This window comes from Tetrao urogallus, assembly GCF_951394365.1.
Source record: "Tetrao urogallus genome assembly, chromosome: 5".
NCBI lineage: Eukaryota > Metazoa > Chordata > Aves > Galliformes > Phasianidae > Tetrao > Tetrao urogallus.
Window position 1 is genome coordinate 51,735,810 of NC_136818.1, and position 23,612 is coordinate 51,759,421.

Below are 23,612 nucleotides of genomic sequence, written 5' to 3' on the forward strand. Positions count from 1 at the left end.
TCTCTTGAACCTTCTTCCAAAGGCTGTGAGGGACAAGGTTCTCCTGCATTAGGTGCTAAAACTTCCTCCATCTAAGTTTAATAAACAGCATACGGGGGCGTGAGAAAAGGCTTCGAGGGATCACAGGGCAAAGCAATGGCAGAGGCTGCCTGCTCAGCCGTGGTAGGAAAAGACAGTGTAATATTGTGTGTGAATTGATGGCGTCCTTGGGAAAGCACCACGGCGGTGCGGCGGGCTGCGCCTGGTGGGGCTGCACTCAGACGCTTGGATGCCGCCAGCAATTTTTCACCTCCTTTGCTTAGCCCACAGGCACTGAGGAACTCAATGGGAAAGTTACTGCGTGTCCTGGCCAAGGTGCCAGGGTTGGGAGCAGGGCTCCCCGCCTGCTGCACGTCTGCATTCCCCTGAGCGCTCGTTAGCTGAGCTGCCTTGGCGGCCACGCTGCTCCTTACAGCTGAAGGTCCCAGCTTCTCCCCAGCCAAGCCTCTCCTGCCTCGCGCTGTGCTGCAATAATCACCCCCATCCAGGGTTGGGGGCCGCATCCATCCACCTGCACCCATCCCTGCCCTGCTGATGGGGCCATGTGGCAGTGGGAAACTGTCCCCATGCGGGGAGCAACAAAGGGTGGGGAGAAGGAGCCGGTCCAATAGAGCTCACACACATGGAAGCTGTTCTTTGTGACCGTAAATCTGCAGCACGGGTGTCTGGCACCCCCATCTGCCCTGCACACTGGAGTATGGGCTCTGGCGCAAGTGATGCCTGCAGATGGGGAGAGGAAGGGAGTGGAGAGAATGCAGCAGAAGTGGCTTGTGTGGTACATGGGCTCTGGCTGCTGGAAAGAGGGATGAAATTCTGGGCCACGTGAAGACCCAAAGCTGCATGGGAACTGCCTGGTGCAGTTCCGAGGGGCTCTGCTTCTCTTCCAGCCATGGCTATGCTGAGGGCTGCAGCATCCCCTGCTCCCCACACCCTGGCTGCATTCTATCTGTGAGCCTGCTCTGAGGCTCCTTTTATCTGCAAACCAGGAGACAGATTTAAAGCGCTTGCACTCTGCTCACTGTCACATTGGGTTAAGGGGCCTTTCCCTCTTTGTGCTCCATAAAAAAAAAAAGTATCTGAAGTGCGTATGCTTGGACTTTGAAAGGCATCAAAGCTGTGAGCTGCCTGCAGCTCAGGCTCCCACGCACTGGGGCTGTGGGACACGTGCACAGAAGAGCCATGCCATGCATGTGCTGTGCACCCAGCCACCCACTGCCACCAGCTGCAGGGGTGGTGGGGATAGCAAGGTGCTCTTCAGCATGGCACGCAGCTACCGGCAGAATGGAGGGAAGTAGTGTGATGGTGAAAAGTAGCAGATGAAGGGAAAACAGCAAACAAATTGTATTTGGTTTCTAACCTGCCTGATCCTGTGGCTCCGCTCCCTTCCTGCCGCCTCCATTGCCTGGACCCTGTTAGGGAGAGGTGATGACAAAAGGACTCTGACTGCTGCTCCATCTGCTCTGCTTGTGGGGCAGGAGCTCGCCTGCTCAGGGCCAGTGCACAATGGCTCAGCAGACTTCTGAGGGTTGTGCTGCTGGGGAGACCCAGAGCTATGGGACAAGCAGCTGATGCCAAGCCCGAATGCACTGCTGCTGGCACTGGTGGGTGAGGCTGTGGCTCTCCCAGCTGCCATGTGCATCCATGTTAGCAGGTAATTGGGGATGGAGCAACTCTCCTGGCAGTGCCACGTGCCGTGCTTTGGGACTCACTGGACAGCCATTGAAAAACGTGACCTCGTTTCCTTTTCCTAACCACAAGAAGATATTCCGCCCACAGGACCAGCCAGCAACCAACCTGAAGCAAGCCCCCATAAGAGCACAGCACAGGCATCATGGCCACAGCTGTGAAAGAGTGGGGTGAGATGATGCACTCACAGCCATTGGGGCAGGAAGGAAGAGGAGAAGCACAGCAAAAGCAATGCAATCCCAGGCAGAGATGTCAACAGCTGCAGAGGACTGCTGGGTGCAAGAGCCACCTCTAGGCAGGGCTCGGTGCTGGTGCTGCGCCATGCAAAGTCTGTGCTGCCCAGGGGGCTGCTGCTGCCAGATCTTTGTGTGGGATTTGGGTAGGAAAGCCTTGAGCTGTCCAAGAAGCACAACAAGGTCACGGGTGATGTTAAGAACTGCATCAGCCCAGCCCTGCTGGAGGAACGACCAGCCGCGTCTTGAACAGGATGCACAGACCTCCACAGGGAGTGAGCCTTGAATGCTGAAGATCCTTTAATCTAGTGGAAAAAGAAAGAGCAAGAACCACTGGTTGGAAGCTGACGCCAGACAAATTCAAGCTGAAAATAAAGATTGTTAACAGCGCGGATGTTTAATCACTGGAACAGGTTCCATGGGAAGTGGCAGTTCTCCATCCCGCCGGGCCTGCAGAACCAAGTCACTGGAAGAGGCTTTTGCCAAAAACAAGCCACAAGGCTCAGCAGACGGATAAAAACTCCTCTGTCCTGTGAGACATGAGAAACCGGGTCCCTTATCTCAGTAAGGGTTGTTCAGGCAGTCAAAATGCAGGTTGTGGTGCAGGAATGGAGCAGGCTGCTGAAACCTGTGTGTGCCTTAGGGATGGTGTTGGAGAGTTCCAGGGTCTGCCAGGCTGGGCACTGTGGATGCACCTTGAGTGCCCACCTACCTGCTGTTTATAGAGAGACTGAAGGTCTGGGGCTTAGGTTTCCTGGCTACAGCAACCTCTTCTCGTGTGTGCAGTTGGACAGGCTTGGGCAGGCTGTAAAGTAGCTTTGCTGCCTGTAGGAGGGAGCAAGGGAGATGCTCCTGAGCCCTTTGTAGCAGCTCTGAAGGCAGGAGATGTGGTTAGCGGGGCTGTCTGAAGGGCTGACTAATCGGCTGCCTTTCCAAAAGCTTAAGCCTCTAAAAGCTCCTGTGATGAATTAAAACATGTAAGGAGATAAAGCGGGACCCTCTGGGCTTTCCCTGTCTGGTGGAGAGCTCTCCCCTCTGGCACACAGAAGACGTGGTTGGACTGAGCTCCACAGATCAGCTCGCGTGAGACCATGGCCCTTCCTGCCTGCAAATCCACCATCCCAGCCAGGGACCTCCTGCTCTGCTCTGCTCAGGTGCCTGCAGCCCCGCCGAGGACTGTAGCAGCAGCCTTAATAGGTCTGCAAAGTAATTAAAGCAAGAAAGCTCCCTCGGTTCCCCAGGGACTAATAGCGGACCAGATTCCTTTCTGCTATTCCTCCTCTAGCCTTATGGTTGTATAATGGCTCACCACAGGAGCTCTCAGCAGCTCCAAGGCCCTGGTCCTGCTGTGACTGGGCTGGATCGAGCTGTGCTCTGCTCCAGGCTGTGGCTTTTTGCTGCAAGGTGGTCACGAGGACACGTGGAGGAGACACAGCCAGGGAAAAAGCCACCCTGTTGCTTTCAGATATGGGTGTCAAGACCCAACTTCCCACTTCAGTGACCATCTGAACAGGAGACAAAGCAAGTTGTAGTTGCAGGTGCCCAGCAGCCCCGATGGGATTTTGGTTGGGGCTCACAGCCTTGCAGCAGCCAGGGAAGTGCCCACACCCAGAGGTTTTGTTTTGATCATGCTGAATGCGTGTGCAATTCATCATCCAAATACTCGATGTCACTGGCTCCTGGTAATTTATTGCAAGGAACATGATTTTGGCCCCTGCTGCAAGCAGGCTTGCGATGACGCGAAAAGCTGCAGCTGTCTTCAGTGCTTCCCTGCAGCAAGCTGAATGGCTTGAGTTCCTCCAGGCTGCAGCAAAAGGCTCCTTTTCCAGCCCCTGGGTCATTTTTCTGGCCCAGCTTTGAACTCTCTTTGGTGCTTCCACATCCTTCTTGAAAGAAAGGCTTCAGAGCTCACCCTGCCTGCCAAGAAGGGTAAAATCACTGAGCTTCTTCTCCTCCTGCAGATGCTGAAGGGACACATTGGTCCCCACACTGCTCTGAGCATCTCTGCTAAGGTAGTTGGTAGCACTGACGGATCTGCTAAGCCACAGCTTTTAGGGGAGCACCAAGAGCACATGGAACACGAAGGGTGGCCACCAAGTCCCCAAGGACTCCCTTTGAGTCCTCTAGCATCTATCACTCCCATAATTTGCCAGCAAAACCAGCACCTTGCTGATGGAAAAGTGCACAGAAAGCAAGAAACTCCACAGTGCTGCAAGGAAGAGCTATCTAACAGGGAGCTAACAGGCCATCTTCAGGCTTGGCCAAAAGCAGCTAGAGGAGGGCAGGAGGTTTTCCCCCAGCCCTCTGGCCAAAGATGACCCAGCCAGTGGGAAGCAGGTTTGGATGTCCTTGTGGCAGGCTGAGTGGCACTGCTGGCACCAACCAGATGGGTGTTCCTCTTGGCTGGTAGCTGCTGCGGCAAGAAGGACAGAGCCCCGTCCTGCAAAGCGGCCCTCTGAGCATGCCCCCTCCCTTCCTACAACCCTGCTTCATTTACCGCACACCTCCCAGCTTCTGCAGCGGATGAGGGGGGGCCCCTGCAGACGGTGGCTGCCAGCAGTGCACAGCCTTGCTTCCCTCCCCGGGGCCTGGGGCCCATCCTGTGTGCTAAGCGAGGCCGTGCCCTGTGGGAAAATATAGTATGTGGTGACGTAATTAAAAGGCTGCATCATTAACGCATGTGCACAGGGGCTGAGCATTTCCTATTTCTTGAATACTTGGCTTCCCTGCGCTATGGTCATGGGTGCTTAGCTCCAAAGGCGGCTTTCGGAGGAGAAATACCTCTGGGGAGTGAAGCACCCCAGGCTCTCTCCAGAGCCAATGTGCCATCAGCAGATGAGGATGAGCATGGGATAGATCGAGGGGTTCCAGCCTTGCACAGCAATGGGGTGGAAGGTGTCATTGTTCCATGTGGGCTGTGCGTGGCTCTGCAGCGTGGCTGTGTGTGGGTCCATGAGATGTGAGATAGCATCCGTGCTGCCTTCCACCAAGCTGCATGGCCTGAGCTCCTTTAGAGGATATCAGTGTCTCTTAGCGTGCAAAGCAGTGTACTCCTTCCTTAATCTCTTTCCTGGAAACAGCTACACCATTTTGGCTTGATCTGTGCCAAAAAATAAAAGCTCACCCCAGGGCAGACACCTGGCATGGAATATTCTCACACAGGCAGCCCAGACTCTCCTGGACTGGTGCTGCTGACTGTCCTCTCTGCCCTGCAGGACTATTGGCTGTCCCTACTGTACAAGCGGCTCATCGGACCCAAGGTGCTGGCCATCCACGTGGCCGGTCTGCAAAGGAAGCCCCGGCCGGGCAGGGTGATCCGTGACAAGCTCCGCATTTACGCCCACTGCACCAGCTCCCACAAGTGAGCCATGCACAGCGAGGGAAGCTGGGGCTGTGGGGCAGCACCCGCCTGGGAACGGGGACTGCGGCAGGACAGCCCCGGCAGCAAAGATCAAGGGGGTGGATTTCACGAGGGGCCCCCGGTCGGTCAGGTTACCTGCCCAGGAGCCCAGCCTGCTCATTGTTTTACTGATAAGGTCTTTCAAAGCGCCCCAGCAAGCAGTGGGGGGTGGGGGGGAGGCAGCCACCTCCTCTGCAGACACAAGTTGCTATTGTGGAGGAGGAGAGGCTGTTTCTTTACACAGTCCAGATGCTTTCAACATGCCTCCAGCTCGGTAGGAAACCTTGTCCAGTAACTGACAGGTGCAAAGTGCTTTATAGCCTTTGTTTGGGGCTGTCTGATTAAGCAGGGACAGAGGATCAGTGTCTGGAGCTGTCAGTTGGGTGCCCCGGGTGGCGAGGGCAGACGCCACTCACATAGCGAGCTCCCTCAGTTCTCAGCCTCCTCCTTGCAAGGTCCTGGGGGGGCTGCCCCCAGCTGCAGTGACCCCCTCGAGCAGTGCCACTCCTGGTCGAGGAGAGCAGGGGAAATTGGGAAGCTGTCACGATGGGGAAGTGACATCTCCCTGCGGAGGATGATGTCCAACCTGGATGGCTGCACACTCACCCCAAACCCTTTTCCAGGGGTGATGCTCTCAGATGCCAACACACCCCTCAGCCCCCGCTCTCCCCTTTGCAGCCACAACTACGTGCGGGGTTCCATCACCTTGTACATCATCAACCTGCATCGCTCCCGGAAGAAAATCAAGCTGGCGGGGACGCTGCGGGATAAGATCGTCCACCAGTACCTGCTGCAGCCCTATGGCAAAGATGGGCTGCACTCCAAGTAAGCGCGGGGCTCCCGCTGGGGACCACCCCGTCCTTGGCGCCGCGCCCTGACCCTGTTCCGCTCTCGCAGGTCGGTGCAGCTCAACGGACAGCCTCTGGCCATGGTGGACGACGGGACCCTCCCCGAGCTAAAGCCCCGGCCGCTGCGGGCCGGCCGCACGCTGGTCATCCCCCCGCTGACCATGAGCTTCTACGTGGTGAAGAACGTGAACGCGTTGGCCTGCCGCTACCGATAGCCCGCGGCCCGCAACGGACCCACCGCTCGCTCCCCGGGACGCGCCGCTCCTCGGCAGCACGGCGCGGGCACCGCATCGCACCTCCTCCCCAAAGCCCGGACGCCCTCCAGCTCGGCATCCTCTGCCCCCACCCGTGCCCGTTCCGCCCCGCGCACTGACGGCGGGGCTGCGGGGCTCCACCGGGAGGGTCGGGGCCGGGCCCGCCCCGCGTGCGGGGAGCTCGCAGCGAGCATGGAAGCAGCTCCCTCTGCTGCCGCTGCGAGCGCTGCCCGGACGCCATGGGACGGGGGGAGCCGCGCGGGCGGGGCCTCGGCTGTAAATGTTGGTAATTAAGTTAATGAGGCCCGCGGTGACGGGGAGCTCCTCGCCGTGCGAGGCGGAGGCGGCTCAGGCTGCGGGAGCGGGGGGTGCGGGCTGGAGCAGCCGGGACGCACCGCGACGGAACGCGAGGCATAATAAAGCTGCGCTGCCCACCGCGCCCGCCTCTTCTGTTCGCCGCGGGGCGGCACCGGAGCGAGGCGAGAGAGGAACCGGAGCGGAGCCCCCCGCGGCCGGGTGCGCGCTGCAAAGCCGCGCCGGGCCACCGGAGGCGCTGCGCGCGTGGGCGCGGCGGTCACGCGCGGCGGAGCAGGAAGCGGCGCGGGGCGGGCGGAGTCGCGGGGTCCCGGGGCCGGGCAGGGCTATGCGGTGCGTGCTGATCGCCAGCACCGCGGCCGAGCTGCTCTTCTACTGGGCCGATGCCGCCTTCCTCCGCCGGCTGCGGCCGCCCGCCGCCACCGCCGCGCAGGTGGGGTGAGACGAGACGGGGCGGCCCCGGGCGGGCGGGCGGGCGGCTCACGGGGTTCGGAGACGCTGACTCGGGTGCGTGCCGCAGGGTCCGGCGCTGGAGGACAGCCTCAACACGCTGTTCGCGCCCCTCATCATCTCCTGCACCGCGCTGCTGGAGAAGCTGTCGGACACCTACACCTGCTTCAGGGCTGAAGGCGGGCGGCACCTCCACGTCCTGCACATGGTAGGGCCGGGCCGGGAGAGCCGGGGGGGGCGATCGAGGCTTATGCCCTGACCCCGCTGCCGGTTGCAGTTCGGGGATTGCTTGTACATCGCGGTGAACGGCGACGGGACGGAGAGCGAGGACGACCTGCGCAGGACGCTCTTCGTGCTGCGGCGCCTGGTGGAGGCTCACTGCGGCCTTGTCACCCTCGATGCCCACCTCATCCGCAAGGAGTGAGCAGGGGAGCACCAACCGGCAAGCGCTGGGGGAGCTGCCGAGATGGGAGGATGGGAGCATATCCTGTAGTTGGTGCCCCCTGGCAGTGAGACTCCCTTCTCCTTTCCCTTTGCTGGGGTGCCGTGGTGATTTGGAATGCCCATCCATCTGGGGCATCTCACGCCTGGCTCACGCTCTGTGGCCATTGCAGACTGCGGCCAGCTGATTCAGAGCGGCGGGAGCGCAGCTGGAGCCTGTTGAGGGGGCTGCTGGAGACATACATCCGCCTGCGGGAGGAGGACCAGAGTTTTGCTGTGGAGGTAATGTTTCTTGGGACCTGCTGAGCACATCCCAGGGCTTCCTACAGGCTGGCAGTGGGTGATGCTGCATCCTGGAGAAGGGCTCTTGGTGGAGATCTTTGGGCAGCCCCCAGGCTGTGATGCAAGGAAGGAGCAGCCCAGCCCTGCCCTGGCGCTGTGTGGTTGCATCTGCCTGGCTCAGTGGCCTCATCCCAACCCACACCGCAGGCAGTGGAGCGGCTGATCCATCCTCAGCTGTGTGAGCAGTGCATCGAGTTCCTGGAGAGGCAGGTGGTGCAGCACATCAATGCCAGCCCTGAGCGTGGCGGGGATGAGGTGGGACATGCCTTCCTCCTGGTGCACACCAAGCTGCTGGCCTTCTACTCCAGGTGCGCCTGGTCCTGGCTCCAGCACTCTCCCAGGACAGCTGCTGGCCCTCCTGCTTGACCCCTTTGCTCTCCATCCCACAGCCGCAATGCCAGCTCCATCCGCCCTGCTGACCTGCTCACCCTCATCCTCCTGGTGCAGGACCTGTATCCCAGCCAGAGTGCCGAGGAGGAGCTTGGCCCACAGGTGTGGGGGAAGGGGGCTGGGGTGTCCCGGGAGGGTGTAATATCTTGCAGGTCAGGCTTTGATTTTCCATCTTTCCTCTTGGAAGCCCGCAGCAGGGAAGGTGTTACCACAAGGACCCAAGAGAAGTGAGAGTATCCCTGTGAGCAACCCCAGCTCTCACGGGGCTACAGAGAAGGAGTCAGATGATCAGGTGAGAGTGGGTGGCAGCCCCAGGGGCTGCAAAGCTGGGAGCTGCAGCTTGGGATGCTGGTGGTGCTGCCCTGCAGTCACAGCACAGCTGAGCCAGCCCTTCCTGCTGGCAGGACACTGATGATCTCTCTGCACCTGAAGTCTACTACACACCTGAGCCCTCGCCAGGCAGACAGAGCACAGGTGAGTGCCAGGTTGGTCAGTGCCTTGGGCTCCCCTGCCCCAAGGAGGTTTGGAGCTGCATGGGGGACTGGCAGGGAGAGTGGAGCTGCTGCCTTCTTGCAGGCAGTGAGAGCTGGTCGGAGAGCCTTGAGCTGGTGGGTGATGGAGATGCAGATGCTGCAGATGTCCAGGTAAGCATGGGCGACATGATTCCACCTGTATCCATGCCTTCCCAGCCTGTCCTGGTGCTCTTTGTTATCTCTGGTCCTCACTATATCTCCCTTGCTGTGCTATGGCTACGGGTGTCCCAGCCTGTGGAGGCATGTGGCACATCCCCTGTGTTGTGCGTGACAGTGTGTCAGCTCTGCGTTACTGCTTGCAGCATCCTCATCAATGTCAGTGGCACAGGGTTGAAGCTCTCTCAAAGCAGTCTGGTGTCTCCCTCTGCTGCCTCAGGATTTCTGGGCTGCTTTCTTCCCTGCACTACTCTGCAAGCATTTGCTGGCCTCTGCAAAAGGTGTTTGCTGGCTGCAGGCAGCCTCCCTTCTGTCTGCTGCTCTTGCGGGGTACTTGCAGCTTTCAGGATGTTGGTTCCATCACCACGTCCCTCAGATGATGCAGGGGCTGAACATTTCTCCCCTCTGCCCAGATGGCAGAGGACCTGCTCCAGACATTGGGCCCTCTGCTCCCAGAAGCTTCGAACCCCAGAAGGATCTTCCTGGAGGCCAACCTGCGGGACGGCAGCTGCCTGTTGTTGCCACACACCATGCACTGCCTCCCTCTGTGGCCTGGCATCTCCCTCGTTCTGCTGACCAAGGTGAGCTGTAAAGTGAGGGGAGCAGGGTTGGGCTAGCTCCTGCCTGACCTGCATCTCCACTCCATGGCAGGGCCCCACGAGCCACGTGGCCGTCACCTTGCACCAACTGCTGGACGGGTTCCTGGTACTAGAGAAGAAGCTGGAAGAGGGGCAGGAGGTGGGAGCCCCCCGTGCCCACCCCTTCCTGGCTGAGCTGCGGCAGCGCATGGATAAGTTTGTGAAGAAGCTGAGTGGACAGGACATGCAGGTGAGTGTGGGAATGCGTGGACCTCATCCTGCTGTCTTTGTAGTTGAACTGAGCCCAATCCCTAGTTGCAGAATGCCTGGGTGGAATTCAAGAACAAGATATTCTCCCGGAACGAGGCTGGGAGCAACCTGGAGTAAGTATGAGGGCAGCTGGGGAATATGGGATCCTTGCTCTGCCTGAATGCAGACCCCAAAGCTGGACCCCTCCCACTTAGGCTGCTGCATGTGCTGGGCACTGTGAAGCGACAGCTCTGCTCTGTATATCGCCAGCTCTTCCTCACCCCCACCAGCCACAGCCTGTCCCAGGGCCTGCGGGACCGAGCCCAGAAACTGATGAGGTGAGGCTGAAGGGTGCAGAGACTGCCTGCAGCGGGGGGTCCTCATAGCTGCTCACTGCACCTCTGCTCGCAGGGAGAAGCTGCTGGACTGGCGAGACTTCCTGCTGGTGAAGAGCAGGCGCAATATCACCATGGTGTCATATCCATCCCTGTGGCCAGGATGGGGTGAGAGGGAGAGAGGGAGGTTTCCACGGGGTACCAAAGTGGTTGGACACCCTTAACCAGCCCCACATACCTGGAGGACTTTCCTGGCCTGGTGCACTTCATCTATGTCGACCGCACAGCTGGACAGATGATAGCACCGTCGCTCAGTGTGACAGAGAAGTCCAGCTCAGAGCTGGGCAAGGGGCCCCTCGCCGAATTTGTCAGGAGCAAGGTAGTGGTCCTGCAGTGCCTGGGCCTGACACCGGGCTGCTATGGTTCCAGGTGCTGAGGGCTGTGCTCAGATCACGGGAGGGGCAGTGGATGGAGGTTTGTGTCCAGGCGTGGAGTGCCTTCCTTCCCCTAGGTGTGGTCCCTGATTGCACTGGCCCGGCGGTACCTGCAGAAGGGCTACACGACCCTCATGCTGCAGGATGGTGACTACTGCTGCTCCTATTTCCTCTGGTTTGAGAATGAGTTGGTAAGTGGGCTGAGCCCCTCTGCCCACACCATGGGGCTCCTTGTCTCTCTCTTCCCTGGTACAACCCTGCCCTCTGCTGTCATCCATCCCCAGGGCTATAAGCTGGAGGTGATGGAGGTGCCGGTTCTCTCTGATGACTCTGTGCCCATCGGGATGCTGGCAGGGGACTACTACAGGTGAGCAGTCCTCAGGCCTGTCATTGGGCAGCGATAACAGGGAACGTGCTGAAATGAGCATCCCATGTGCATTGGTGTGCTTGGGGAAATCAAGGGCAGCAGAGTGGCACCAGTGCTACAGTGCCATCTGGGCAGCACAGCCTGTGTCCTCAGCCTGGTGCTATGATCGTGGGCCAGCAGGGATGGATGTCCTTGCCAGAAGCCTCCTAGGGGAATTTGGTTCCAAAGGGGCACAGCCAGCGCCATACCCTGCAGAGTATCCCTGACTTTCCTTCCTAGGAAGCTGCTGCGTTACTACAGCAAGAACCAGCAGACAGAAGTGGTGAAGTGCTACGAGCTGCTCACTGTGCATCTGGGCATAATCCCATCCGAGCTGGTGGTCCAGCAGGCCTGCAACTTGGCCCAGCGCCTCTGGGAACCCTCCCGCATCCCCCTGCTCTGAGCTGGGACTGGGATTAAAGCGGGTGTGGGTGTTCCTCGTGCTGCTTCTTCAGGGGGTGCGCGTGAGCTGGGCTATGCCTGGAGGCAGCCACGTGCAGCCTCGCCGTCATGCAACCGGGTCAGGCCTTGCACTGCCCGGCTCTCCCCCTCTCCCTCTTGGCGAGCACCCAGCAGCCTCCTGGGACAGGCTGGGAGTGGGGCTGAGAGCTTTTTGGCAAATCACAGGCTTGTTGAAAAGTGCATTTCCAAAGCTGGATTTATAGTGGTGGCTTGGCCTCGCCGCCTGGCTTTGGCCAGAGAACAAAACATCATCGCCAATCTGCACTGCAAACTACACCTCGCGTCCCCTATCTGTACCCCTAAACACAGGGCTGCAGCTTTGAGGTCCTCAAGCCTGGGGAGGTGGGGTGCATCCTGTGCACCCCCTGCCCATGTGCAGCTGCTGGGCATGTTGGTGCTGAGCTGAGTGCCAGCACATGGTGCAGCTGAGGACGTTCATGTGTCCTCCAGGCACCTGTGCTGTTGGTGCATGTGCAAGCACTCTGAGCTCTCTCTGCTCCAGGGGTTCCGCCTGTCTCTCACAGCTGGGGCTGGGCACTGCGGCTTGGGGAGCACTGGACCATGGCAGGGCCTTTGCCCTGTGCTGCTGGGCAGGAATTTGTCCCACTGAGCTAAGCTCTGGGGCCAGAGCCAAGCCCAATCCTAGGCTGTCCGTTTCCCAGCTGCTATGGAGGGGCTGCAGTCCCCTTCACTGCAGCACTCAGTGGCCGCCCACCCAGCCAGTTGCTGTGGATCCATGCACGCTCCCTGGGCTGCAGGCATCAGGCAGAATCTGACGTGGGACTGTGCCCACCCTCCCCAGTCATTACACGTCTACCAAGCAAAGCTTGGCTGAGTTTCAGCTGCAGGCACTGTCTCCTGCCCGGACTTCCCACAAGCCCTGAGATGCAGTGTCCAGCCCCTGTGCCAAGGTGTCCCCTGCCCTGGGCCCCTGTCCCTACCTCGTGCTTGGAAATCCAGTGAGAGGCACGGCTGTGGAAGCAAAGTCCAGGAGCTACCAGCACAGCACAGAAATGTTGGCCAGGCTCTGTGCAGGCCTGGGTGCAGGCTGTGCTGTCCATGGACAGTGGGGACAACGCCTGGCTCATAGCAGGACCGCAGAAAAGCTGCAGAGAGAATATGATGCCGTGGTGATTGGGGCAGGTAACACAGGGCCAGGAGCTGGTGCAGGTGGGGCAGCCCTCAGGTGTGTGTGGGTCTGGCATGGATCGGCATATGTTGCAGCTCCCTGGTGTGCTGCTGGCACGGGGGTCTGAGCAGAGCTGAGGTGTGTGGGGCCTGGGAATGTAGGGATGGAGAAGAAGCTTGCTGATGCCTGCATTTTCATGCCCAGAGTCTTGCTATTTGGGTGCTCTGCATCTGTGTGGGGCAGGGTGCCATGGGGCCACCCTGGCTCACCCCCCTCTCTCCTTGCAGGGCACAACGGGCTGGTGGCAGTGAGTACCGATAGCAGAGCCCTCACCTTCATCCCCGGGGGCGGCACTGGGAGGAGGGTCTACAGGAAGCACTGGGACTGGGGGTCCTACAGAGGTTTGGGAAGCAGGGACTTCCCTGGTGAGGGGATGGGGTCACCATGTGCAGGAAAGGGATGCGTGCCACCCGCAGTGTGACGCGTGCTCCCCACAGGCTGCCTACCTGCAGCGGGCAGGGCTGCGCACAGCTGTGCTGGAGAAACGCCACGTGCTGGGCGGCGCGGCTGTCACCGAGGAGATCGTGCCAGGTACCCCACGTGCACCACATCCTCCTGCCACTACCTACCCTGTGCATGCCTCACCACCCCACGTTCTCCAGGCTTTAAGTTTTCCCGGGCTTCCTACCTACTCAGCCTGCTGCGCCCGCAGATCTATGCAGAGCTGGAGCTGCAGGTACTGCTGCCCTCCTGGCACGCTGGCAGGGCAAGCCTGCTGCATTGCCATCCCTGCGGTTTCCATCCTGACCCCATGCCTTGCAGCGGCATGGCCTGAGGGTGCTGCCGCGGGACCCCTACTCCTTCACCCCGCTGCTGGAGGACAGGAACCCACCCCGCTCCCTGCTGATGGGGCATGACATGGCCCAGACCCAGCAGCAGATCGCCCAGTTTTCCCAGAAGGATGCTCAGGTACGGGGACAGTGCCTGGCCTAGGAGCCCCCCTGCCCAGCAGAGCGGTAGGGATGCGCATGGTGGAATATCTCCTTCTGACCACTCTCTGTCCCTGCTTAGGCTTACCCTAAGTATGAGGTGTTTATGGGGTGCTTGGTGTCTGCCATCAGCCCGCTGCTGGATGTCCCCCCTGCAGATACAACTGCCCTAGGGCAGGGCTCCCTGCTGCAGAGGCTCCGTGCCCTGTGGCCCCTGCTGCAGACAGGTGTGTGGAGGCATGGGGACCCCCATATTGATGGTGGCTGGCCCAGCCCCAGGCACTGGTGGCCACCTTCTGGTGCAGCCGTGCAGGTCCTGGAGCTGCCTTTTCTGACAGGGCTGGCACTGGGGCGGCACCTGCCCCACTTTTACGAGGTACTGACAGCCCCGATCTCCAAGGTGTGTGCTAGCAGCAGTGGCACTTCCCTGCATGCTCATGGGGATCGACACAGTCCACCCTTGAGCTTCTCCTTGTCTTCTGAACCAGATCCTGGATCACTGGTTTGAGTCAGAACCTTTGAAGGCCACTCTGGCAACAGATGCAGTGATTGGGGCCATGAGCAGCCCCCACACCCCTGGCAGCGGGTGAGGGTCCCATCCCTTCCCTGGGTCTTGTGACTCTGTGTGCTGGCCACTGGAGCTCTTATAAAGGCATCCTTGCCATGGGGGCACACACAGGGGACAGACCTCATCCCCTTGGCTAACCACAGGTATGTGCTGCTGCACCACGTCATGGGTGAGTTGGAGGGGCAGCGTGGTGCCTGGGGCTACGTGGCTGGGGGCATGGGGGCCCTGTCCCAAGCCATCGCCTCCGCAGCAGCCACCCATGGTGCTCACATCTTTACGGAGCAGGTATGGGGTTTCTGGTCTTGGTGAGTGCTGTGGGATGTCTGCTGCTGGCTGCGGGGATGAACTGAGTGAGGTGCCCTCACCTCTGCCCAGGCGGTGTGCCGTGTGCTGCTGGAACTGATGGGCAGGCACAGGGCGTCGTGATGCAGGACGGGAGGGAGGTGAGGAGTAAAGTGGTGTTGTCCAACGCCTCCCCCCAGCTCACCTTCCTGGAGCTCACCCCGCAGGTATGGGGCTACCATAGCACTTGGCATAGGGTCACATCCCAGCTGGGTCACCCCATCACCGCAGTGCCCTCTCCATCCCAGGAGCAGCTGCCAGAGGACTTTGTGCAGCGGATCCAGCAGCTTGACACACGTTCCCCTGTCACCAAAATCAATGGTAAAGACAAGGAGCCACCCTCACCATCCTTTGTCAGGCATGCTTGAAGCACTTATGCACCCCATGGTCTCCATCCAAGTGGCGGTAGACCGGCTCCCTAGCTTCCTGGCTGCCCCCAACACCCATGACAACCAACCTCTGCCCCACCACTGCTGCTCCATCCACCTCAACTGCGAGGGCACGCACCTCCTGCACCAGGCTTACACCGAGGCTGCCCAAGGGCACCCCTCCAGCAGGTAGGAGGTGCCCACCTTGCTCCCTGCCCACTGCCCTGGTGGTGCTAGGGAATGTTATGTGGCTGTTTCTCACTCCCCCAGGCCCATGATTGAGCTGTGCATTCCCTCAGTGCTGGACCCAGGGCTGGCCCCTCCAGGCTGCCACGTTGTGTCCCTCTTCACCCAGTACACCCCATATGAGCTGGCAGATGGGCAGCCCTGGGATGAGAAGGCTCGGAATGCTTATGCAGACACAGGTGTGTAAAGCACACGTGGAGCAGGATAATGCCTGGAGCACCAGTCCCTGCCTATGGGAAGAGCCACCAATGCCTCCATTCCTCCATAGTGTTCGACTGCATTGAAGCCTATGCCCCAGGCTTCAAGGCATCCGTCATCGGCAGGGACATCCTGACACCACCTGACCTGGAGAGGATCTTCGGGCTGCCTGGAGGGGTGGGTGCCAGTGGGTTGGGCTCTGAGCATCGTTCCCGTGGGGAAGAGACACTGCGCATACATGGGCTGTCTTTGCAGAACATCTTTCACGGAGGGATGTCTCTGGACCAGCTCTACTTCACCCGGCCAGCACCATCCTATTCAACCTACCAGTCCCCAGTCCCAGGCTTATACCTGTGTGGGAGTGGAGCCCACCCCGGTAAGCAAGGCTGAGAATGGGGCTGCAGGGGGAAGATAGGGCTACATAGGGCTACGTGACAGGCACAGACCTGTGGTGCAGCCCCATTCCTGCTGCCTTTCAGGAGGAGGTGTGATGGGCGCAGCAGGACGCAATGCAGCCCAGGTGGTCCTCAGGCACTTCAGGCGCCTGCGGTGGCAGCGGTGGAACTGACTTCACCTGCACAGGCATGTGGCTGCAGTTGTTTCCAGTGGCCCCTGCTTCCCATCCATGCTGCAAGCCAAGCATACAAGGTAGCATCCCCTGTGAACAGGGCAGTACAAGCTGGTGCGGATTCCCAAGAGGTGTCATCCTGTGACATCCGCAGAAATAAACCCAGCCGTGGACTTTGCATTTATAGCTCTCTCTGTGGTTTTTTGGTTCTTTGTGCAGCTCCCTGTGCACTTTGGGCTGTGATATCTTGGGGCCTGAGTGCAGAGCACATCCTATGCCCCCCAGCATGGGCTGCACAGGGCCGCCCACACTGCTTCTGCTTGTGTCGGGCACAGACGTGTCACAGAGTGGTGAATGGGGACAGCCAGCCCCTTGCTGGGGTGCGCCGCGCTCCCAGCATCCTGCCCCGTGCTGCTGCTGAGAGCCACGCGCAGCAATGACAGAGCTCACATCCTCTCCCTGCCCTCTTCCTCCTGGGGACAATGCTCCCGATTCAGCTCCAGGCCTCTCCTTCTGCCGGGCCCTAAATATGGCGTTTCCGGGCTGTGCTGCTGCACCTGAACCGCCTGAATCAATATTGACTGGCCAGGAATAGTCCCGCACTCCTCTGAGAATAGCCCCGCACGCCCGCCCCGCTGCCCACAGCTTCCCGCGCACGGGGCTGCCCTGCTGCAGAGCCCTATTTTTATCCGCTGCAGTCACCGGCTGCAGGTGTTGGTGCCTGCTGTAACCCGGGGGTGACAAAAGGGGGGACGCCCCGTTGTGCCGCGTTCACACCGAGCGTCAGGGCATGGCCGCAGCAGGGGGAGAGCTGATGGGACGGTGCCGTGTGTGGGGATGTGGGTGCCGGGGTGCTGCTGGCTCTGTCGGGACGTGGCGATGAGCTCACGGGCTATTCCCGGCCGTTTTGTTCCTGGCTCCTCCCGGCAGGAACCGGCTGCTTTCACTCCAAACAAACAGCCCGGTGGCCACTGGCACATTCCTGGCTGGCCGGTGGCCACCACCAGGGCACGGGCGCTTCCTGTTTATCCCCATCCCACGCCGGGTTGCTCTGGGGACCGCGGTTGGCCCCATCCCATGGTTGCTCCCAGCGCACGTTTGGGGGGGGGTGGGGGGCATCCCCTGTCTGCACGTCTAATGGGGGCGGCAGCGCCTGGGGACCCCCACACCCCCTCCCCTGCTCTCTGTGCACCCCAAGTCCTGGCACCATTGCAGCACCCCACGTGAGAGGGGGTCCTTTTGGGGTGATGTATGCAGCAGCCTCATGTTCCGCCTGGCTGGGGGCCAGCCCCATGGTGCCGTGAATGCTGGGTGGGGGGACAGTCCCATCCTAGGGTCCTGGTTTCATTCTCTGGGCAGGGGGCAGCAGGCTCAGCATCCCATGCTCTGACCCCCCAAAAGCTGCTTTGCCTCAGAACAAGGCTCTGGCTGGGCAGGGTGCAGGGCTGGGCTCTGAGCCTCGTGTGCGCGGGGGGGGGGGGGGGGGGAGCCAGGACTGGGCTGGGCTACGCGGGCCCCCACCCGGGGCAGCCGCACCATAAAAGCAGCAGCAGGCGGTGCTCGGCTGCAGGAGAGCTGCTGGAGGGCGGCTGGAGCCAACACCGTGTCCCCTCACCGGCAGCCAGAGTGAGTGCTGGGGGCTGAGGTATCTCGGGGGTGGAGGGAGGGGGAAACAGAAGCAGCTCCCAGTGCTGCCGATACGGATGCAGGGGGAGAAGGTTGGAAATGGGGGCTGCATACAGAAGGGAGAGGCGATGGGTTTCAAGTGGGGAACAAGGGGGTTCTGTGGGATCCCCACCCACAGCCAACAGCATAGGGATGAAGCAATAAGGACAGCACTTGGGGCTGCTGGCCACCCACTGAGTGTGGGGTAGGAGCTGTGCACAGCATGTGGATGTGGGGCTGAGCTTCAGGGAGGGGTCACTGCAAGCTGTGTACAGGGGAGGGACAGGGATGTTACTGCTGTACAAGGAGGCATGACGCTGCTCCATCATTACCATGCTGTGAGGCACAGGAGGGCTGCACCTCCACACTGTGTTCCCTAGGGGCTCAGTGTCGGACTGTCCCCAGGCATCCCACCTCAGAGCTGCGATGGTGATGCTGGCCGATCTGAAACCCATCCTGCTCCCACTGGTGCTGGTGCTGTGCCAGGTGACTCCCAGCACACAGGAGCCACTCGAGGTGCAGCTGCGGCTGGCAGGGCCTCGGGGACCGGCTGGGGAGGGCCGCCTGGAGGTGCTGTATCAAGGCCGCTGGGGCACCGTGTGTGATGATGGCTTCGACTTCCACGTGGCCACCGTCGCCTGCCGGCAGCTGGGCTACACCGCAGCCATCACCTGGACCCACAGTGCTACTTATGGCCAGGGGGAAGGTAGGGGGCAGCTGGGATGGGTGGGGGGCTGGATGGACAGTGGCTGTTGGGAGAAACCTGCACGGGATGCTGTGGGAGGGGCCGGCATGGGGGCACTGGGTCTAGGGTGATGCCTTCATAGTGACCCCTAGTTCTCCATACCCCCAGGTCCCATCTGGTTAGACAATGTCCAGTGTGGGGGCAATGAGGTCTCCCTGGCCGACTGTGCCCACAACGGTTGGGGCACGAGTGACTGCCACCATGGTGAGGATGCTGGTGTGGTATGCTCAGGGCAGCGCCTGCATGGCGACCCCCCTTTGACATCAGCCCCTGCTGCCCTGGGAGAGGTGAGTAGGAGCTGTGCATCCATAGAGATGACTGGGGGTCTAGGGTGGGTCTCATTACCCACTGTGGCCACCTCACAGGGGCCAGGGCTGAGCCTGGAAGAGGTGCGGATCAAACCCATCCTGGCGCGGGCTAAGCTGAGCCTGCCAGTGACGGAGGGAGCGGTGGAGGTGAAGCACAACGGGCGCTGGAGACAGGTGTGCGATGCCGGCTGGACCCAGAATAACAGCCGCGTAGTGTGTGGGACGCTGGGCTTCCCCCATGAGAAGCACGTCAACACCAGCTTCTACCGGTAGGGATGGATGGATGGATGGATGTGCTATGGGGACTTGAGGTATGGTGGAGAGAGGCTGCCAGTGAAGGGGTGGAGTTGTAGCAGGGGGCATAGGGCACGTGGCCATGCCTGTGTCCCCTTCCTCGGGGCTTCAGCTTGGGCTCAGCAGCAGTCAGGGGCTGTGGGATGCTCCCCTGCTTTGCCTTGTGCAGCATGGGTGCAGACATAGGAGAGCCGAGCCTTATGCTGAGCTATAAATACAGCCCATAATGAGCCCCTGCCGGTGCCAGGCATCCTGTAATCCTGCCTGGGCATGCAGTATAGCAGAATTTGGCACAAGATTGTCACTCAGGAGAGAACCCCACCATGCAGTGGAGTGCCAGGGAAGGCAGGGATAGGGGCGCAGCTGTGCTGAGCCCCCAAACCTCCTGGCTCTGCTCCTTGCAGGAAGCTCTGGAACATGAAGCTGAAGGACCCCAACTCCAGGTAGGGCTCAGCCCTGGGCAGGGAGCACCAGCACAGGAGCCCTCTCCCAGAAAAATCTTACACTTCTTCCCGCTGCTCTCCTCTGGCAGCCTGAGGAACCTGAGCCAGAAGAGCAGTTTCTGGGTGCACCGTGTGCAGTGCCGGGGCACAGAATCTCATCTGTCACGCTGCCCCACACAGCTGGCTCCCCCAGCCCTCAGCCAGCATGCCTGTCCCCGCGGCATGCATGCCATCGTCAGCTGCGTGCCCGGCCCTGCCTTCCAGCAGGACAAGAAGAGGGGCAAGAAACCTCCCCGCAAAGCCTCCCTGGGAAAGGTGAGCCCTGGCACAGTCCTGTGCCCCAACCCCAAGGCAGGCACCCAGGGCCAGGCAGCACCCACTGAGTGCCTGCTCCTCCTTCCAGGGTCTTCCTGTGCGCCTGCGAGCTGGTGCCCACGCTGGTGAGGGCCGGGTAGAGGTGCTGCGCCACGGGCAGTGGGGCACCGTGTGCGGCCGACGCTGGGACCTGGCAGCAGCCAGCGTGGTGTGTCGGCAGCTGGGCTATGGCACAGCCAGGCAGGCGCTGCTGGGAGCACAGATGGGTCAAGGTGAGGTGGATGAAGGGCAAGGATCCCCTCCCCCAGCCACTCCTGTCCCCCAGTCTGAGGGTGTGCAGGGGGATCCAGATTGGGCACAGAGGCAGGAGTGCTCCCTCTGCTCCAGGCCTGGGGCCCATCCACATGAGTGAGGTGCGCTGCATCGGCCACGAGCGCTCCTTGGCTGAGTGCCGCTTCCAGGACGGTGAGCAGAGTGGGTGCCGGCATGATGACGACGCGGCCGTCCGTTGCCATGTGCCCCACATGGACTTCCAGAGTCAGGTGAGCCCCCGCCCCACTGTACAGCCCTCCACACAGAGACCCATTGCACAGCCTCTCCATGTGGAGCCCTTAGCCCCCTTCCTGCCATGGATGCTTGGAGCAGCCTAAGGAGATGGGGACAAGTAGAGCAACTCAAGCCACACTGATGTGGGGTCTGTAGGACACGCTGAAAGTGGTCATGTGGCATGAAGGATGCACAGGGCTTCCTGCCCCACAGCAGCCCTGTCCTAGCCCCTCTCTGCACACAGGTGCGCCTGGCCGGGGGCCGCAGCCCTGAGGAGGGTGTTGTGGAGGTGCTGGTGCCAGTGCAGGGCAGGCTGCAGTGGGGCGCAGTGTGTGGAGCTCAGTGGGGGCTCAACGAAGCCATGGTGGTCTGCAGGCAACTGGGGCTGGGCTTTGCCAGCCATGCCCTACAGGTGAGCATCGTGAGTGTGCCGGGATGTGTTGGCATACAAGACAGCCTAGTGGCACATGGGTTCAAGCCCTGGTAGTGGTGCTGGGAGCTCGCGGGGCAGATGAGGGCTGATGTGAGCACTGTGTCTCCCTCTGCCAGGAGACCTGGTACTGGGCAGGCAGCCCCGATGCCTCACAGGTGCTGATGAGTGGAGTGCGCTGCACGGGCACAGAGCTGGCCCTGCAGCAGTGCCAGCGCCATGGCCCCGTGCACTGCCCCAGTGGTGGGGGACGCTTTTCAGCAGGGGTCACTTGCACCACCCGTGAGTACCCAGAGATGCCCATCCTCCTGGTGGGACCCAGATCTGCAGAGAGCGGGGGGTGGCAGTGTAGAGGCCACCGGCTCTGTTTCCTCTGTGCCAGATGCCCCGGATCTGGTGATGAACGCCCAGCTGGTGCAGGAGACAGCTTACCTAGAAGATCGCCCGTTGGGGCTGCTGTACTGCGCGCACGAGGAGCGCTGCCTGTCCCGCTCTGCTGACACCATGCAGTGGCCCTACGGCCACCGCCGCCTGCTCCGCTTCTCCTCCCAGATCCATAACCTGGGCAGGGCTGATTTCCGACCCCGGATGGGACGGCACGCCTGGACCTGGCATCAGTGCCACCGGTGAGACTCCCATATCCTGGAGCCAGGCTGGGCACCAGAGGATCCATGCAGCTCCATCCCCCTTGACTGTGTTCCTCCTACACAGCCCCCATCTTGGCAGAAACTGTCCCGCCCAGAGTAATTAGCAGCATCCGGGCCGGCACTGTCATTAGGGCTTTATTTGGATGCAAGGCTGTAATTTGTGCAGAGCTGCTCTCCTCTAGGTGCTGCCCGTCCTGCCCTGGCCCCACTCACCCCCTGTCCCTACAGGCACTTCCACAGCATCGAGGTCTTCACCCACTATGACCTGCTGACGCTCAATGGCTCCAAGGTGGCCGAGGGGCACAAGGCCAGCTTCTGCTTGGAGGACACCAACTGTCCCGAGGGTAGGTGGCACCAGCAGTGGTGCAGAGCAGCACCCCCGGCCCCGCCATCCCTTATGTTCCTCCTCTGTCCCCAGGACTGCAGCGTCGCTTTGCCTGTGCCAACTTCGGGGAGCAGGGGGTGAGTGTGGGCTGCTGGGACACCTACCGGCACGACATTGACTGCCAGTGGATTGACATCACTGATGTGCCACCAGGCAGCTACACCTTCCAGGTATGGGCTTGGAGGGACCCCACGTTGGGAGAGGAGGGCTGGGCACCTTTGGCAATGCTGGCACAGAGGTGCGGTGCAGCAGGCAAGGTGCCCCCACCCCCGTTGCTCTTTGCCCTCCCCAGGTGGTGGTGAACCCCAAGCATGAGGTGGCTGAGTCAGACTTCTCAAACAATGTGCTGCGGTGCCAGTGCAAGTATGATGGGCAGCGTGTCTGGATGCATGGCTGTCACACAAGTAAGGAGGGTGGGAGTACTGGGGGGTGACCACACGGAGGGTGCCATGTGTCCTGACCCTACCAACACCTCCGCTCTCCCCAGGTGATGCCTATGGTGCTGATGTGGTGAATGAGATGGAGCGGCGCGAGCGCCTGGCCAACAACCTGGTGTAAGACCCCGTCTCTCCCCCCACCCCACACCCAAAGGCACTCCAGCCCCTGCCCTGGCTGCAGCAGCACCTGCCTGAGCTCAGGGATTCGACACCTGTCCTATTTATTTCTGCTGCCATGGAGGATGGAGATGAGCATCAAGGCTGGTGCAGGGGCCAAGCCCCATGCTGCCAGGGGGGACCCCAGCTCCAGTGCTCAGCTGCCCCCCCCGGACAACTACCTCAGCCTGCCTGGCCCCAGGCACTGCCACCCATGCACTAGTTATATCCTCAATAAAGGTGCTGTGCAATGGGACAAGGGTGCTGCGTGCTGATATGGAGTACCCTGCTAACCCCCAGCCCAGTTCCCATGCTGCCCTGTGGGGCTGGTGCCAGACAGCCCCAGCTCCTGGCCAGCAGTACCCACAGGCTGGGGCACCTTGTCCCTGACCCAGCTGACCCTATACACAGCAGGGCAGCCAGCTCTGCGGCAAAGCGGGCCGGCAGCCAGCCCTCAGCTGCCGCTGTGCAGCCCACGCTGGGCTTTCCCAGGCTGTTCCTGGAAGCTCCCTGAGTCCCTAGAGCATGGATAGAACAACTTTGCCCCTGGAAGCCCTTGCTCATGGGGACAGGGTGGGGACACAGAGAACATGCCCTTGCTCTGTTTCTTTCCCCTTTTAAAGGAAATAAATGAGAATCCCATCCGACAAGCCACCAGGTGCTGTCACCCCCTCCTGCCAGCATACCATCCCCACCCCCACGCACCAATGCAAGACACAGATAAGGCTTCTATCTCCTGCCTTGCCCCGTGCAACCAAGACTGGTCCCCACGTGCTAGCTCCGGCACGTGGAGGGGCCACGGGACAGTAGCCCCAAGCGCAGCCCGTGGCAAGGCATGTGCTGATGGCGGCTCATTGCGCCAAACCGCTCTGCTCACTGCCGGACAGCAGAAAGATGCTTTCCATGTGAGACTATCCTCTCACCCTGAAACTTTCCGCTGTCTGGGCCACCTGGCTGAGACAGAGTCCAGCTGGCAGCAGGGCCTGCAGCCGCAGCGCAGGGTCGTGACCAGATCCTCTAGCACTGCGTTGGGGACATCCAGGGGACATGGAGTGGCCAGGGCAAGGCAGAGGTGACACGTGGCACTGCTCCACACTCGCTGCTGAGGGCATGAGAGCCCCACAAACGATGGCCCTAAGAGTTCTGGGGTTGGCAGGACAGGCTCTGTGCTCTGCAGGTGATGTAGGGGGGAGTTTGGGGTGGTGAGGTGATACAGAGAACACCACAGCCCTGGGGGGAAGGCAGTTCCCAGCTGCCCACACCACTCCCGGGGGCAGGGCAG

The 23,612-nt window shown here is 60.9% G+C and overlaps 4 protein-coding genes across 4 annotated transcripts in view; all 4 read left to right on the forward strand.

Moving 5' to 3' along the window:
- HPSE2 (heparanase 2 (inactive)) overlaps nt 1–6,421 on the forward strand; it is a gene marked incomplete at its 3' end in the record, with an annotated part of 77,213 nt that extends 70,792 nt beyond the window's left edge. The window contains exons 10-12 of the mRNA XM_079536571.1: nt 5,174–5,319; nt 6,037–6,183; nt 6,256–6,421. Coding sequence (XP_079392697.1) covers nt 5,174–5,319; nt 6,037–6,183; nt 6,256–6,421 — 459 coding nt within the window. The remainder of the gene's footprint in view (nt 1–5,173; nt 5,320–6,036; nt 6,184–6,255) is intronic.
- A 682-nt stretch (nt 6,422–7,103) lies between these two features.
- HPS1 (HPS1 biogenesis of lysosomal organelles complex 3 subunit 1) lies at nt 7,104–11,492 on the forward strand (the record flags this gene model as incomplete). Its single annotated transcript, XM_079536406.1, is given in 19 exon segments — nt 7,104–7,190; nt 7,193–7,287; nt 7,289–7,433; nt 7,503–7,645; nt 7,840–7,948; nt 8,156–8,316; nt 8,398–8,500; nt 8,586–8,690; nt 8,803–8,872; nt 8,975–9,042; nt 9,501–9,668; nt 9,739–9,915; nt 9,981–10,048; nt 10,130–10,252; nt 10,326–10,388; nt 10,478–10,628; nt 10,761–10,874; nt 10,968–11,050; nt 11,330–11,492. Coding segments are annotated over 19 exon segments (2,196 nt in total).
- A 1,072-nt stretch (nt 11,493–12,564) lies between these two features.
- PYROXD2 (pyridine nucleotide-disulphide oxidoreductase domain 2) lies at nt 12,565–15,959 on the forward strand (the record flags this gene model as incomplete). The annotated part of the gene is given in 17 exon segments (XM_079535927.1): nt 12,565–12,694; nt 12,968–12,987; nt 13,178–13,271; nt 13,343–13,416; nt 13,503–13,649; nt 13,752–13,896; nt 14,008–14,069; nt 14,158–14,255; nt 14,381–14,522; nt 14,613–14,628; nt 14,631–14,746; nt 14,828–14,900; nt 14,980–15,136; nt 15,218–15,372; nt 15,462–15,568; nt 15,647–15,767; nt 15,871–15,959. Coding segments are annotated over 17 exon segments (1,746 nt in total).
- Nucleotides 15,960–18,050: 2,091 nt separating this feature from the next.
- On the forward strand, nt 18,051–22,295 carry LOXL4 (lysyl oxidase like 4; the record flags this gene model as incomplete). The annotated part of the gene is made up of 14 exons (XM_079536027.1): nt 18,051–18,330; nt 18,478–18,656; nt 18,735–18,946; nt 19,376–19,414; nt 19,504–19,729; nt 19,818–20,001; nt 20,117–20,271; nt 20,520–20,687; nt 20,825–20,987; nt 21,088–21,331; nt 21,581–21,696; nt 21,771–21,907; nt 22,030–22,141; nt 22,225–22,295. 14 exons carry the CDS (start codon nt 18,051–18,053, stop codon nt 22,293–22,295), a joined length of 2,286 nt encoding a protein of 761 aa, XP_079392153.1.
- Nucleotides 22,296–23,612: the final 1,317 nt, after the last annotated feature.